General features: G+C 34.6%; 1 protein-coding gene across 4 annotated transcripts in view; it reads right to left on the reverse strand.

Annotated features, from left to right (window-relative positions):
• The window catches only part of TBC1D22A (TBC1 domain family member 22A), a 187664-nt gene that overhangs the window by 83941 nt on the left and 91192 nt on the right, over positions 1-12531 (reverse strand). For all 4 annotated transcript variants that reach the window (XM_075081294.1, XM_075081292.1, XM_075081293.1 and 1 more), the window contains exon 10: positions 9796-9871. In XM_075081294.1, coding sequence (XP_074937395.1) covers positions 9796-9871 — 76 coding nt within the window. The remainder of the gene's footprint in view (positions 1-9795; positions 9872-12531) is intronic.

A 12531-nucleotide genomic window follows, 5' to 3' on the forward strand; every position in this document is an offset into this window, starting at 1 on the left:
GAAAAAAATTTAAAACAGTTCAATTTAAAATCCAGACACCTTTCATCTCATGTTACGTCAAATGTAGTAAGAAATTATTTATGGCTTAACTCACTCAATTTGACAGTTGATGGTGATAATGAAGCTTCATAACATAGGTTATAAAAAAGCCATATTTAAATTTTTTAAATGTCCTGTGTCCAAGAGTCAAAATATTACAATGTTAGGCATTTCATTACCTCATCGTTTCTCCCATACACTACCAAGCATTTACCTTTTACCAGAGATATCACATGATCCGTTAAATTTTGCCACTAATTATTAAAAGGATGAGTTTAAAAAAAAAAATCACATGGTTTAATCTCAAATTCATTCACAAGCGATGTGATTGCAAGCCTGGAATTTGTCTGATCATTAGATTAAAACCAGCCAACTGCACTGCCATTAATTCGTGTGATATTTTGAGTAGGCAACAATAATGTTTCCCTCCTTGTGCAATATTGCAACTTCTTGACTACAGAAAAGTTTTCATGGCCCAGCCCAAGTACGAGATGTTATGTACAATCTAAGTAAACAGTGCTAAGTAATCTTGCTTTTCCAGTTTCTTCATAATGTTGTGACTTGATACTTGACTGACAGCTTCGAAGTACTAGTTTCCATCTACAAAATTTTAGTATTGTTTTCTTAACTGTGCAAAGCAACGAACTAACTATATTTTATTTTACTTAGTGCAGTCCTATAGTAGGCATTTATTTCTACGTAGCCGAACTTTCTAAAAGTGTGGGTAGCTATTAAAAAAAGACAGTATTGTAACACAAAAACTACATAGTCTAGAGGAACACTGTTTACTAGAAACGGTGTAATCCACAAGGGTCATCCCTGCAAGCTTGCACACACGAGACCAGAATCTCCTGAAAAGCAGTGACTGCTTAAGGTTCACCCGTGATTTACCTCAAACATATGATAAAACTGGTTTTTGTAAGTGTTGCCTGCAAGCACCCCTTTGACTGCATCAGCTCCCGTATGGATATGGTCATCCATGCTTGTCTTCCACCATTTTGCAGTACATTTTTTTCCACTCTAGACTCAGTTGATTAACATGGAGCAGTTCATGCAACTTTGCTCATTCATGTACAGGCTCCACAACCAACATATCCCCCACCAGCTCGTCTGTACTATCCATTCAGTCAATACAATAACAAAATGTTGAAATCCTTTCTACTATACCTAGCTTCTTTAAACATTGCTATTTCCTTAAATTTATAGCTCCCACATACTGAACTTGCTGTCCAAAAGAAGGAACTTTGTCATCAGTAAATGACTGTTTAAGTACTCTATCTACCTAAAGCAAATTTTGTATTTCATTCCTTCTCTTCCTGAATCATTTCTACATCATTTAAAGCTAGTATGTTTATGGGAGACAAAGGCAAGACTTTGGAGTAAAATCTCAACACCAGATGCTGCCAGATGCAGATTAAGGCTTACAACTTCCCAACCTGAATTAATGAAAGTCTGAACAAAACTAATTCTATCAAGCTTAGCAATGAGTTATGTGTATTGATTTTTATTAATATACATTAATAACAAAAGAAGTTCCTGATGATTGAAAAAGACAGGTGCACTTGAAGACAAGATCTCATTATGATACACAATTCTGCTTCAATTAATAGTAGGGATCTGAGTTAAAAATTTACATGCTGATTATATTTTTTTCCAGAATTAGTTTGCTTTTTATACCTGGCTAAAATCATCCATTGTAAGAATTGTAATAAAAGCATTTTAAAAAAAAATTGAAGTCCTATACAAAATGAAAAGACAACTGGCAGAAAACTAGAAATATTACCAAATTATATTCTTCTCATTGCCTACAATTTAGAGATAACGGTCTATTTGAATCTAGCTCACTAAATGTACAGCTAGTAGCTATGATACAAAATGTACAGTTGACAGTCCAATAATAAAAAGCCCAAGATGCTGATCCCAAATCAGAAGAGGAAAATACAGAAGGAAGCAGGAGGGAGGGAGGAAAGACCTGGTTGCCTCAGGGAATGAAATGCAAGTAATGATTCTGTGGTATTCCATGCAAAACGGAGGAAATTATTAGGAAAAGCAATTAGTAGAGATCAAGGAAGATCTACTGTCCTAGTTAAAGGTTGAAAATAAATCCTGTGCTTCCAGGTAGAACTTGAACTTAACAGTTAAAATGCAGCAAACAATAGTGAAAAATATATTTGTTGAAACACTTCTACTTCCAAGGTACAATTCATTGGACTTTCATAGCCTGATCTTCGTAATCAAACTGTGTGCATTCATAACAGGGTTTATGCCTAACACACTTCAAATTCCCCATCATGTTAAACTTCTTTCTTCTTTTTTTTTTTTAATTTGCCATGGAAATAGTAAATTTTTGTTATTTAAAGTGCTTAAAGAGGTCAGGAATTTCCAAATGATTTTACAGTCAATTTCAACTCTTGCTAAGACCTCTGAACTCTGGAAGAGCATACAAATATAAACTCCACAATAAAACATAAAAATATGATTTCAAAGAGGTATTAAATAATTATAATACCCAGTGAGCAGCACTTAAGAGTGGCCTAAAGTATAATACAGTAATTACAACCATAAAATCAGATAAAAAATAACTACTAGTGAGCCAAATAATAAGGTTTTGTTAAAATGAGAAACAGCTTTGTGCCACAAATTAATTAAAACAATTATGAAATGCTTACGAGATTTTTAATCACTTCAGCACCAAGCTGACATATAAAGATGGACGGACAGAGAAGGTCCTTATTTTATTCACTAGTTTTCCAAAGCAGCAACAAAATCTAAATAAATCCTGTTTCCATTTCCAATTCAAAATGCTTCCACATGGTTAAAGGACACCAGTCTTTTCAATTATTACAATTAGACCTCTTTTTTTCAGATACTTCAACACAATCCTAGTGCAAAATTATAAGTGTCAGTAAAATGCTTTACAATATAATTAAACATTAATATAATTTTCCACATACAATTAGGTATTCTTTAACCATACTTCAAAAAAATCATTAGCATGATTAAATATATAATGAAGATTGATCAAATGTCACCTATTACCACAGTTTAATCATCAGTTCATTGTATGAACACCCAAGATTCAAAGTAAAAGCCAAACAAATTAACACACCATGATAGACATAGATTAACTAAACAGATCGCTAGTAAGTTGTTTAATAAGAAGACGTATCAGTCTTGGTTGATATTTTGCCTTTTTGAGATTCAGTATTTCCTAAACAAAAGAGCAAAATAATTTTCCTCTGCAGTTTAAAAAGTCCTATCAGCACAGAAACTGAATGTCCTTTAGAAACTACGGAAATATCAAAACTACTCAAGACGTCCCTCTCAGTACTTTTTGGGCTTAATTCAACATATGAAACTAAGTTCTGAGCAGAACTGTGAAATGTTTGTGTTTGAAGCACTGGACATTTCTACAGGAATAGGCACCTTTATTTTTGGGGATGAGAACCTGCTGAATGCCAAACACCAACTCAATGTTCACAGGGGTGAAGTCTGGACGTTTAGAACCTTAGCAGCCCAGAAAGAACACATAGCTCTTAAATCAACTCAGACATTAGAAGGAATAATTCCACCAGCAATAATCTTATTCTAATGAATAATGTTTTATAAACCTCTCAAATTAAGAAACCATAACATGATACATAAATATTAAGAATTATATCAACCAATCTTTTAGATACATCTACAGCAAATATTTCAAAGCATGAGAACTACATAGAATGGTGCAATTAACCTCTTTCACCATGGATAAACAAAAATACATTTAAAAATGAAACATTTTTAATTTACTACATTTATGAAGAACATGATATGCACATGTACATGCACAACACACCAATATATAAGATTCATATTTTAAATTTCTGTGTGCATAAATAGCAAAAATATATGCAAATTATAAATTTAAGTCCATGACATGAAAGTACTTTATTACAAGTCCTTACTTGTGGCATTATCTACAGAACTGCAAACAACCAACCAAGGCATTTGTAACCCAAGACAGATATAAGTAAATAAACTATGATTAGTGGAGCCAAGATTACTTTGTTCAGAACACTAAAACATAATGCATTATCTAATATGTAGTTCATTTTAAGTGAATTAAACACATTTACAATATGGCAGCAATAAAAAAAAATAGGACTTCTAAAATCCTTAATATAACAGGGTTTTAAAAGGTAAAAGAACATTTTTACTGCACCTAGGCATAAGTAAAAATATTTTGCCAAACAATACTATGCAGTGTCATTGAAATAATCTTTCTTTAAAATAATCCAAATATAATAAGTTTAATTTTGCACTACAGATACATTCCCTTCTCTTGAAAAAAATGTAATTTTTTTTTACAATAATAAAATGGAAATAAACCAGAAATTGTCCCATTTATATTATCCTGTGCAAGAATACCTGCAGTTACCCCTTCAAAACCGATGACCAGAAGATGCAGTCACAATGGATACAGCAGAAATACTGAAATATTACGTAACCTTTGAAAAATGTAGCTGAATTCTAAATTAACTTCCTTATGGGAAAGACAAAATGCAGCACTCTTTATGTTCTTAGGTATTTTTCCATTACTTCCATTTTCAAAAGAAGGGGAAAAAATATATATACAGCAACAGCAAAAGCTTTTTCCTTTTTTTTTTAAATAATTTTCTGCATTTGCATTTTTCCATTTCTTATTACTAAGATTAAAGGGCAAATTCTACAAAAGATTGGTGATTATTGGTGAAAATCTGGAACACTAATAGCACAGAACTTATTTAACTACAAGAAAACATAAGCACAGATCAGGATGTGCAGAACACAGATGCAAACCCAGGAGTTGTTCTACAGAAGATGTAGAACAAAATCTAACCAAGCTTACCCTCACAGAAGATGCAGAATATTTATACTAAGTTGAGTCATCAATGCTGCCTTTAGAGTTTATTGTAATGCTAATGAGAAACCAACACAAAAAATAAATTTAACATAATAGGCTATTTTATTTTTTTCTAGAACTGCCTTCTTGCTAATTTAGAGCGAATGCCATGCAATTTTAACATATTTTAACAATTTTTACGAAAACCCAAGATTACTTTTACCTACAAATTCCCATCCTTCTCTAAATGGCTACCTCAAACTCTAATGTAATTACCAGCTGTCTTACAGTAAGCTGAAGAATCAGACTCTGCCAAGCATGAAACCAGCCAAATGCTAAACACCTGTAAATTCTGGAAACACGAATCCTGAATTAATTTTGGCATTCCTACATCACACTTCTTTGCTTTCAAACATAAATGAAGAAAAAGTGGGAGACCACATGCCACGAGTGTAACCTTTTACCAACCATGAGAGATGGTTCATGATTTAGAGCATAAAAACTGTATTGACATTACAGGAAACAGAAAAGATAATTAGTTATAACAGATGCCGTATATTACTGAGCTATCTATAGATCCTCCTTCTCCATATTTGTGTATAATCCCTAGAACAATCTGAATTATGAAGACAAGGAGACAAGTGAGACTGAATAATGTTTTATCTTCCAATTTGATCTGGTCTATAACAACTTTCTATTAACAAACCTGAAAATTCCATTAAACATATGATTCATCAAAATTATTTTCTGGAGTTTAAGCAGACTGAGATTATGATTAAATTAAGAGTAGCTTGGCTGTTTGAAGTCCACTGCAATGTACTGCAGTGTCCACACAAGGGCAGTTACTTTGAGAGGAATTGTGATCCATAAGGCTGGGTTAATGAAGGTTGCTTCAATCACTAAGATAATGCATTAACACTCTCTAAAGGGTGAGCATCACTTTTCATAAACTGGTAACCCATTATGATTAGCAAACAAGCTGTACAAGCTTCATCCACTCACGCAGCTACTTACTACGTTAAGATTCTCTTCACCATGCCATTACCCAGCAACAATGAAATAACATGACACAGTAGCAACAGAGGTATTATTTTCCTCTACAATAACCTGTTGTGGTTCAGCCCCAGTCAGCAACTAAACACCATGCAGCCGCTCACTAACTCCCCCCACCCCTGTGGCATGGGGGAGAGAATCGAAGGGCCAAAGTAAGAAAACTCGTGGGTAGAGATATCCAGTTTAATAATTAAAATAATAATAACAAATTAATAATAACAATAAAATTAAAAGGAAAACAATGAGAGAGAAAGAGAGAGGTGAAACCTCTGGAGGAGGGGAAAAAACCTCAAACAACAAGTGATGCAACTGCTCAGCACCTGCCGACTGACACTGCCGGTTCCCGAGCCGTGATCGCTGCTTCCCCCAGCCAATTGCCCCCAGTTAATATACCGGGCATGACGTCATAAGATGTGGAATATCCCTTTGGTCAGTTTGCATCAGCTGTCTTGTCTGTGTTCCCTCCCCTCCTGGCTTCTTGTGCACTCGGCAGATCATGGGAGGCTGGAAAAGTCCTTGACTACCGTAAGCACTACCCAGCAACAACTAAAACATCTGTGTGTTATCAATATTACTCTCATATCAAGTCCAAAACACAGCACTATGCCAGCTGCAGTGAAAAAAATTAACTCTATCCCAGCTAAAACCATGACATAACCTTAATTAGCACTTAGGATATTTACAGTAAATACAGATAGTGAGATTTTGTTTAAAAACAAAGTTACTGAATTCAGATCAACCTCAACTCAGTTCCCTTTAGCTACAGTATAAAGATAAAGATAAAAAGACAAAAGCAAAAAGAAACGGAGAATAGTAAAGCACAACAACACATAATTTAATCAAACTATGTCGTGACTCCATCAAAAAGCCAAGCAGGTCAGGATCCCTTACCTGAGGCATCCAAAAGTTTATGGAATGACAGCAGTATGCACCCACCCATTGCCTATCTAACCACTAAAACTTTATTTCAATCTTACATGTACTTTGGTGTATTTTTCTGGCAAAAGAAAGTAACTGAGTGCGCAGCCTTCTAGACAAAAAGAGACAGCCCTAAGAATATTGAAAGATGCATATCTTTTACTGTACAAAACTTTAACTGGACCACTGTACTATAAGGGCTGTGAGCAGCAGTACAAAGTCCAGTTGACAGCTAATTACTAACAGCATCCCTCAGGGGTCAATACTGGAGCCAATACTGTGCAACACCTTTATTAACAACTAGTGATGGCACAGAGCGGACTCCCTGTGTTTGTGGATGATACCAGATTGGGAGGAGTGGTTGACATGTTCAAAGTCAGGGCTACCTATTCGGAGGGACCTTGGCAGGCTGAAGAAATGGCTGATAGGAGCCTCCTGAAGTTCAAGAGAGACAAACACTGTGTATCTGGGATGGAAGAGTCCCATGCAACAGTACTGACTGGCCGCCAACTGGCTGGAAAGCAGCTCCGCCAAGAAGGGCTTGGTGTCCTGGTGGACAACAGGCTGTACCCAAGTCAACACCATGTCCTTGTAGAAAGGAAGGCCAACTGTATACTGGGCTTTCTAAGCAAAAGCGAAGCCAAGAGGTCAGAACAAGTGATTGTTCCTCTGTATTCACCACTTGTGAGACCATGTCTGAAGCACTATGTCCAATTCTGGGACACTGGCATACAAGACCAAGTCCAGTGGAGGGCAACCAAGGTAGTTAGGAAGCTGGAGCACTTTACACATGAAAGGAGGCTGACAGAAGTTGGTTTGTTCAGCCTTAAAAAGAAAAGTGTATGAACAGCTGCAACTACTTCATGGGAGGGCGTAGAAGAGATGGAGCCAGATTCTTCTCAGAGGTACACAGAGATAAAAGGCAGCAGACATCAGTTCCATAAACAAGAATTCTAATTATTTATATTTTAAAAAATCATAATGACTGTAGTAAAACCCTTGAACAATCCTCCATCCCTGGAGTTACTCAAAATTCCACAGGGCAAGACTCTACACAGCCTGATCTAAGTTGGCCCTGTCCCATTAGATCAAGAGATGTGAGAGCAGAGGTTGAAAAAAAAAATTGGATCCACATTTAGAAAGATAAATGGTTACAGATTTTAATATGGAACTACTTCAGCAATGTCCTATTAAATACAGTCCTACAAAGACCTCACAAAATTGTATTAGATCAGATAAAAATCAGGAACCTGCACTTTAATTTCAGTTACAAAGAATGGTAAAGGACAGTTTAACAAAATACAATTATTTGCTACAATTGTCTTTTTTTTTTTTTTTAATTGAAATGTAAAGCCTTAAAAATAATGGTTCCCAAACCTAACCATTGAGAAGTTATTTAACTATATCCCTACCACTTTGAGGGTATAAATAAACCTTCAAACTTTTTTTTCTTTCTTAGAAACTAAACAGTAATATATTGTATTATATTTTCTATTTTTATTACACAAAACAATAAGGTTTATTATCAGAATGATATTTTTTTGTTTTAAAAACTTGATTGAAGAATTTGTTTATGCAAGCGTTCATTCACCAAGTTCAGGAATTCTCTTTATAGGCATTATAATTATGCACTTCATGTAATATACAAACATTTGGTTCTATAACAGAAATGTAAACCCCAATATTGATATAAGCATAAAATGACATATAAAAAGTCACACTGCAGGCATTTAGATTATTTCTGAAATAACAAAAAAGACACTGCTTTAAAAATATTTTAACGTATTTTGCTACACTACATACAAAAGCATCCCCTTCTGTTTTTCATATTCATTTATGTTTTAAACAACAACAAAAAAAGCACCTACAACAAAAACTTTTACATACATTTACAGTGTAATATTACATAAACATTGTTCTCCTGCCCTTAGTTTTTGATCATTAGAAATACTCTGACATCCTAAAAAGGCACCAAGAGCTTTACCAAATACTCAGGATGGAAATATGCGCAAGCCAACCCAGAATCTGCTGTAGTAAGCACTGGCACACAAAAACTTAACAATATGTATAATGAAAAGATGGAATTAATCTTTCCAAGAAGATTATCAAATATTAAGCTACACAAGAAATATTTTTCCTATCTCATCATTGACGGGCTAGTGTCGCAAATGTATGCCTGGTTCTGCTTGGCAACATTTTGTTAATACTCTGTTCATTAACTTAACAAACTATCAAGAGAGTATGTTTAGAACGGGCAAGCATTATCTCTTGCATTTCATTTAATTAAACTCTGTTCTAGGAATATGACAGTCAGCATTTCATGAAGGGAATTATTTTAAGGACGAAGGTAGAAAATATTTCAAAGTGCCCTGCTAAAACATGAAAGCATAATCTAAAATTACCCCTGCACACACTGTAATTTATCTATAATATTAAAGATGTTATTTCCAGAGTTCATAATTAATTGGATTCCACAGAGAAATTATTCAGGCATTCCAGATAGCAAAATGATGCACAAAGGCACAAAACATAGTGCCAAAGGACAACCATAAACAACCACTGTGACTTGCCCGAATTACAACAATCATTGAGCTTAATGCGAAATGAATACCGGCTGCATTTTGTATGTGGTCATTACTCTGCTGCAAAGAAATTGCCATTGAATTTTGATTATATTGCCTTAATAAAAAGTAATGAAAATGGCTCAAGCTCTTGTGGCTTTCTTTTAAATGATACACGACAGCGATCTTGTAAAGGCCACTGTGCTGCAAACTGATTGCGTACGACACCTCATCTGAGGAAGGTGATGCTATCCCGCCATTGCGGGTAACAGCAGTGATGTTGGCTTGACTTCTTGCAAACATCTTAACCAGATACTTTCAGTGAAACACCGGTTAGAAATTAGGTTAGCTTTTAAGACTTACCATCGATCCGACTAACAAGTTCTTCCAACATTTTCACTTTCTTTTGAATTCCTGGCTGTGCAAACGTGTAGTTATCCTGAAGAAGAGACCATATACAAGTATAAGTTTGTGGGAGAGAAAAAAAAGTTTCTTTTCCTTCCATTACTTATCTCAAACCATGTATTTTTCTATGTCTTAAGGCGTTTTGTTTTCACATTTCCTAGGTCTGCTTCTACAGTTAAGTAGTAAATCATCACATTGTATAGTCCTACTTCGAGTCCCTGTCTCTAACAGTATACCCTACAGCTATTACTGCATGAATTACTCTCTACTTGCTAACTCAGTGCCCCTGAAGTTACATCTTTATTCCAGAAGACCAAGTAGCTTTAAAACTGTGTCATCTTAAATGCCAAAATGTGCCACGCTAGAGATTTTTTTTAAGGTGATTTTTTTCTCATGCATTTACAGTTTTATCACAAATAATGTTGGAAATGTTAAAATTTAGACCCTAATCAGTGACAGGATAACAATTTTATCTTTAGAAGTTCAGAATAATACCTTCCAGTAGTGTAAGAAATCAAAAGTCTATTTCAACAAAGTCGTGACTGTTCTGAACCCAAGGTTACAGTTAGTATTATGAATCAAAATCTAACACACAAGCTATAGAGCTAAAATGGCAGGGTATTCGCATGTATTTGTTTGAATGTATTAATTCTAACTGGAATTTTTAGTTTTGTATTGCAGCTCTATAATATAAACCATAATTTTAAATAATGAGAAAGATATCTCCACTTCAACGCCAAAGTGATAAATCTTTTTAAATAAAGACATTATTTAAATACACAGCAATGTTCCTGAATATTTGCTCAACAATCCCTCCACTCAACTCATTTTGTTACAGTTTTCTATATAGAGAGATTCAAGAAAATAAAATTACCAATATATATTTGTAAAAGAAAGTTGCTATGTAAAACTGTTTTCAGAAAACCAAGATAAAGGATTTTGTCTCAACTGCTGTTGTTTCAATACTTCCTTTATGAAAATCAATTGGAGAGCTGAGAAACTATGCCAAAAACAATCTTAAAAAAAATTTCACTAATGTTGGAATATTAATTTTTCTTGACTTGTTTTCAAATTTTAACTTGGCCTTAAAGGGATGAATGTTAGTTCATTTTTATGTATCTGAAGACATTTATCTTTTTATAGTAAAAAAGGACCATACTGACTTTCTTGACAATATTCACTTGCTTTTTTAAAATTTTGATTAGTTTTATGAAATTGAATTGCAATTGAATCTTCAAATTCCATAAAACTACCATAAAGTATAAAACCTAAAATTCACAAGGGAAAATTATACACTAATAATTCTGTTGGCTCCAGTACTTCAGCCAACAACAGTGATCTACGGTATCAAAAAGTCTTATTACATGCTCTGATCACTTGTAACTGACCACAGCAGTAGCTGTTTAAAGAATTATAGCTAAGTTCTCTACTGGCCAAGCAGTAGCACTTTCACAGTATTTGATATTAGAAATCAATGTATAAACCAAAAGAGTGTTGATGAGGAAGCAAGGACACTTCTCTGATTTTTGGATTTTTCCACAGGAAACACCAATTAAAATAGGCAACCATTTCATCTTGTCGGCGTTCTCTCTCAAACAGAACATAAGCATCCTCAGCAGTGCCACAAAGCATCAAAACTGAAAGAATGGGAATGGGAAGTCTCACACAGAATTCACATCTACTGTAATCTTATTTCAGAGACAGAGAAACTATTCCATGCACTGGGACAATACCTTTTATACAAGTCTGACACACTCCTGTATTAGTCACGTATCCTATCCAGGATACAGCATCTTTAGGAAATAGTATATTCATTTTCTTTACAGAAAACTGTATTCAAATTTTTTTCCAAATGTTTATATACTGCTCTATTTATTTAAAGAAATAAATTGGTATTTCTATAAGTAGCACTGTACTCAATGTACAGTAATATGGTACTCAACTGTTTAATCTATAACAGATCCTCTGCAAAAGTATCTTCATGTATTTTACACTGAACGCCAACACAGAGCTAAACCACTAGTCTCTCCCCAGGTAGTACAACTCCCAACTGTGATCTGTAAATCTGAAACTGTTTTCTTTCTCAAAGCATCACTTACTCCATGCACACCTGAAAATGCAATCCAAAACTGCCATCTTGGATTTAAGAACAGGTAAGTTTGTTCTTTGCTTCATTTGATCTTTTGCTTATTCATTTATTTTTCTGTTCATTATTTCAGCTGCAAATGAACACACCTGGGAGTCACTCTTCTACTTGAGCTGACTCATCTAACTGGAAAGATCTTTGTTGGCTCCTGCAGTCCTCTCTCCTAATTAAACTATGCTGTACATATTCCCTCCTATGATACTTTGTCATTGACTTTCTGGAGTTTGTGAAACTGAGAAGGGCTTTGTGAACATAAAAAGTATTTTGTCGTCTACTATTCTTGCTCCTTTTGTGCTTACGGGTGGAGGGAAAAGCCAGTAACACAATTAAAATAAAGAACATGTCAAACTCATGAAATTCATTAATTATTTATCAAGGCAATATAGAAGTACAGTGATTAAGACTCTTGGCAATTGAAGTTGTTTAAAGAAGTTGTTTAAAGTCTTTAAACAACTTCAATTACCAAGATAATCTCCTTGAGTCTTCTACCTCCTCCCCCGCAATCAGCACAGGGGGATGGGGAATGGGGGTAGTGGTCAGTTCATAAC

This window comes from Phalacrocorax aristotelis, chromosome 1 (genome assembly GCF_949628215.1).
Source record: "Phalacrocorax aristotelis chromosome 1, bGulAri2.1, whole genome shotgun sequence".
Classification (NCBI taxonomy): domain Eukaryota; kingdom Metazoa; phylum Chordata; class Aves; order Suliformes; family Phalacrocoracidae; genus Phalacrocorax; species Phalacrocorax aristotelis.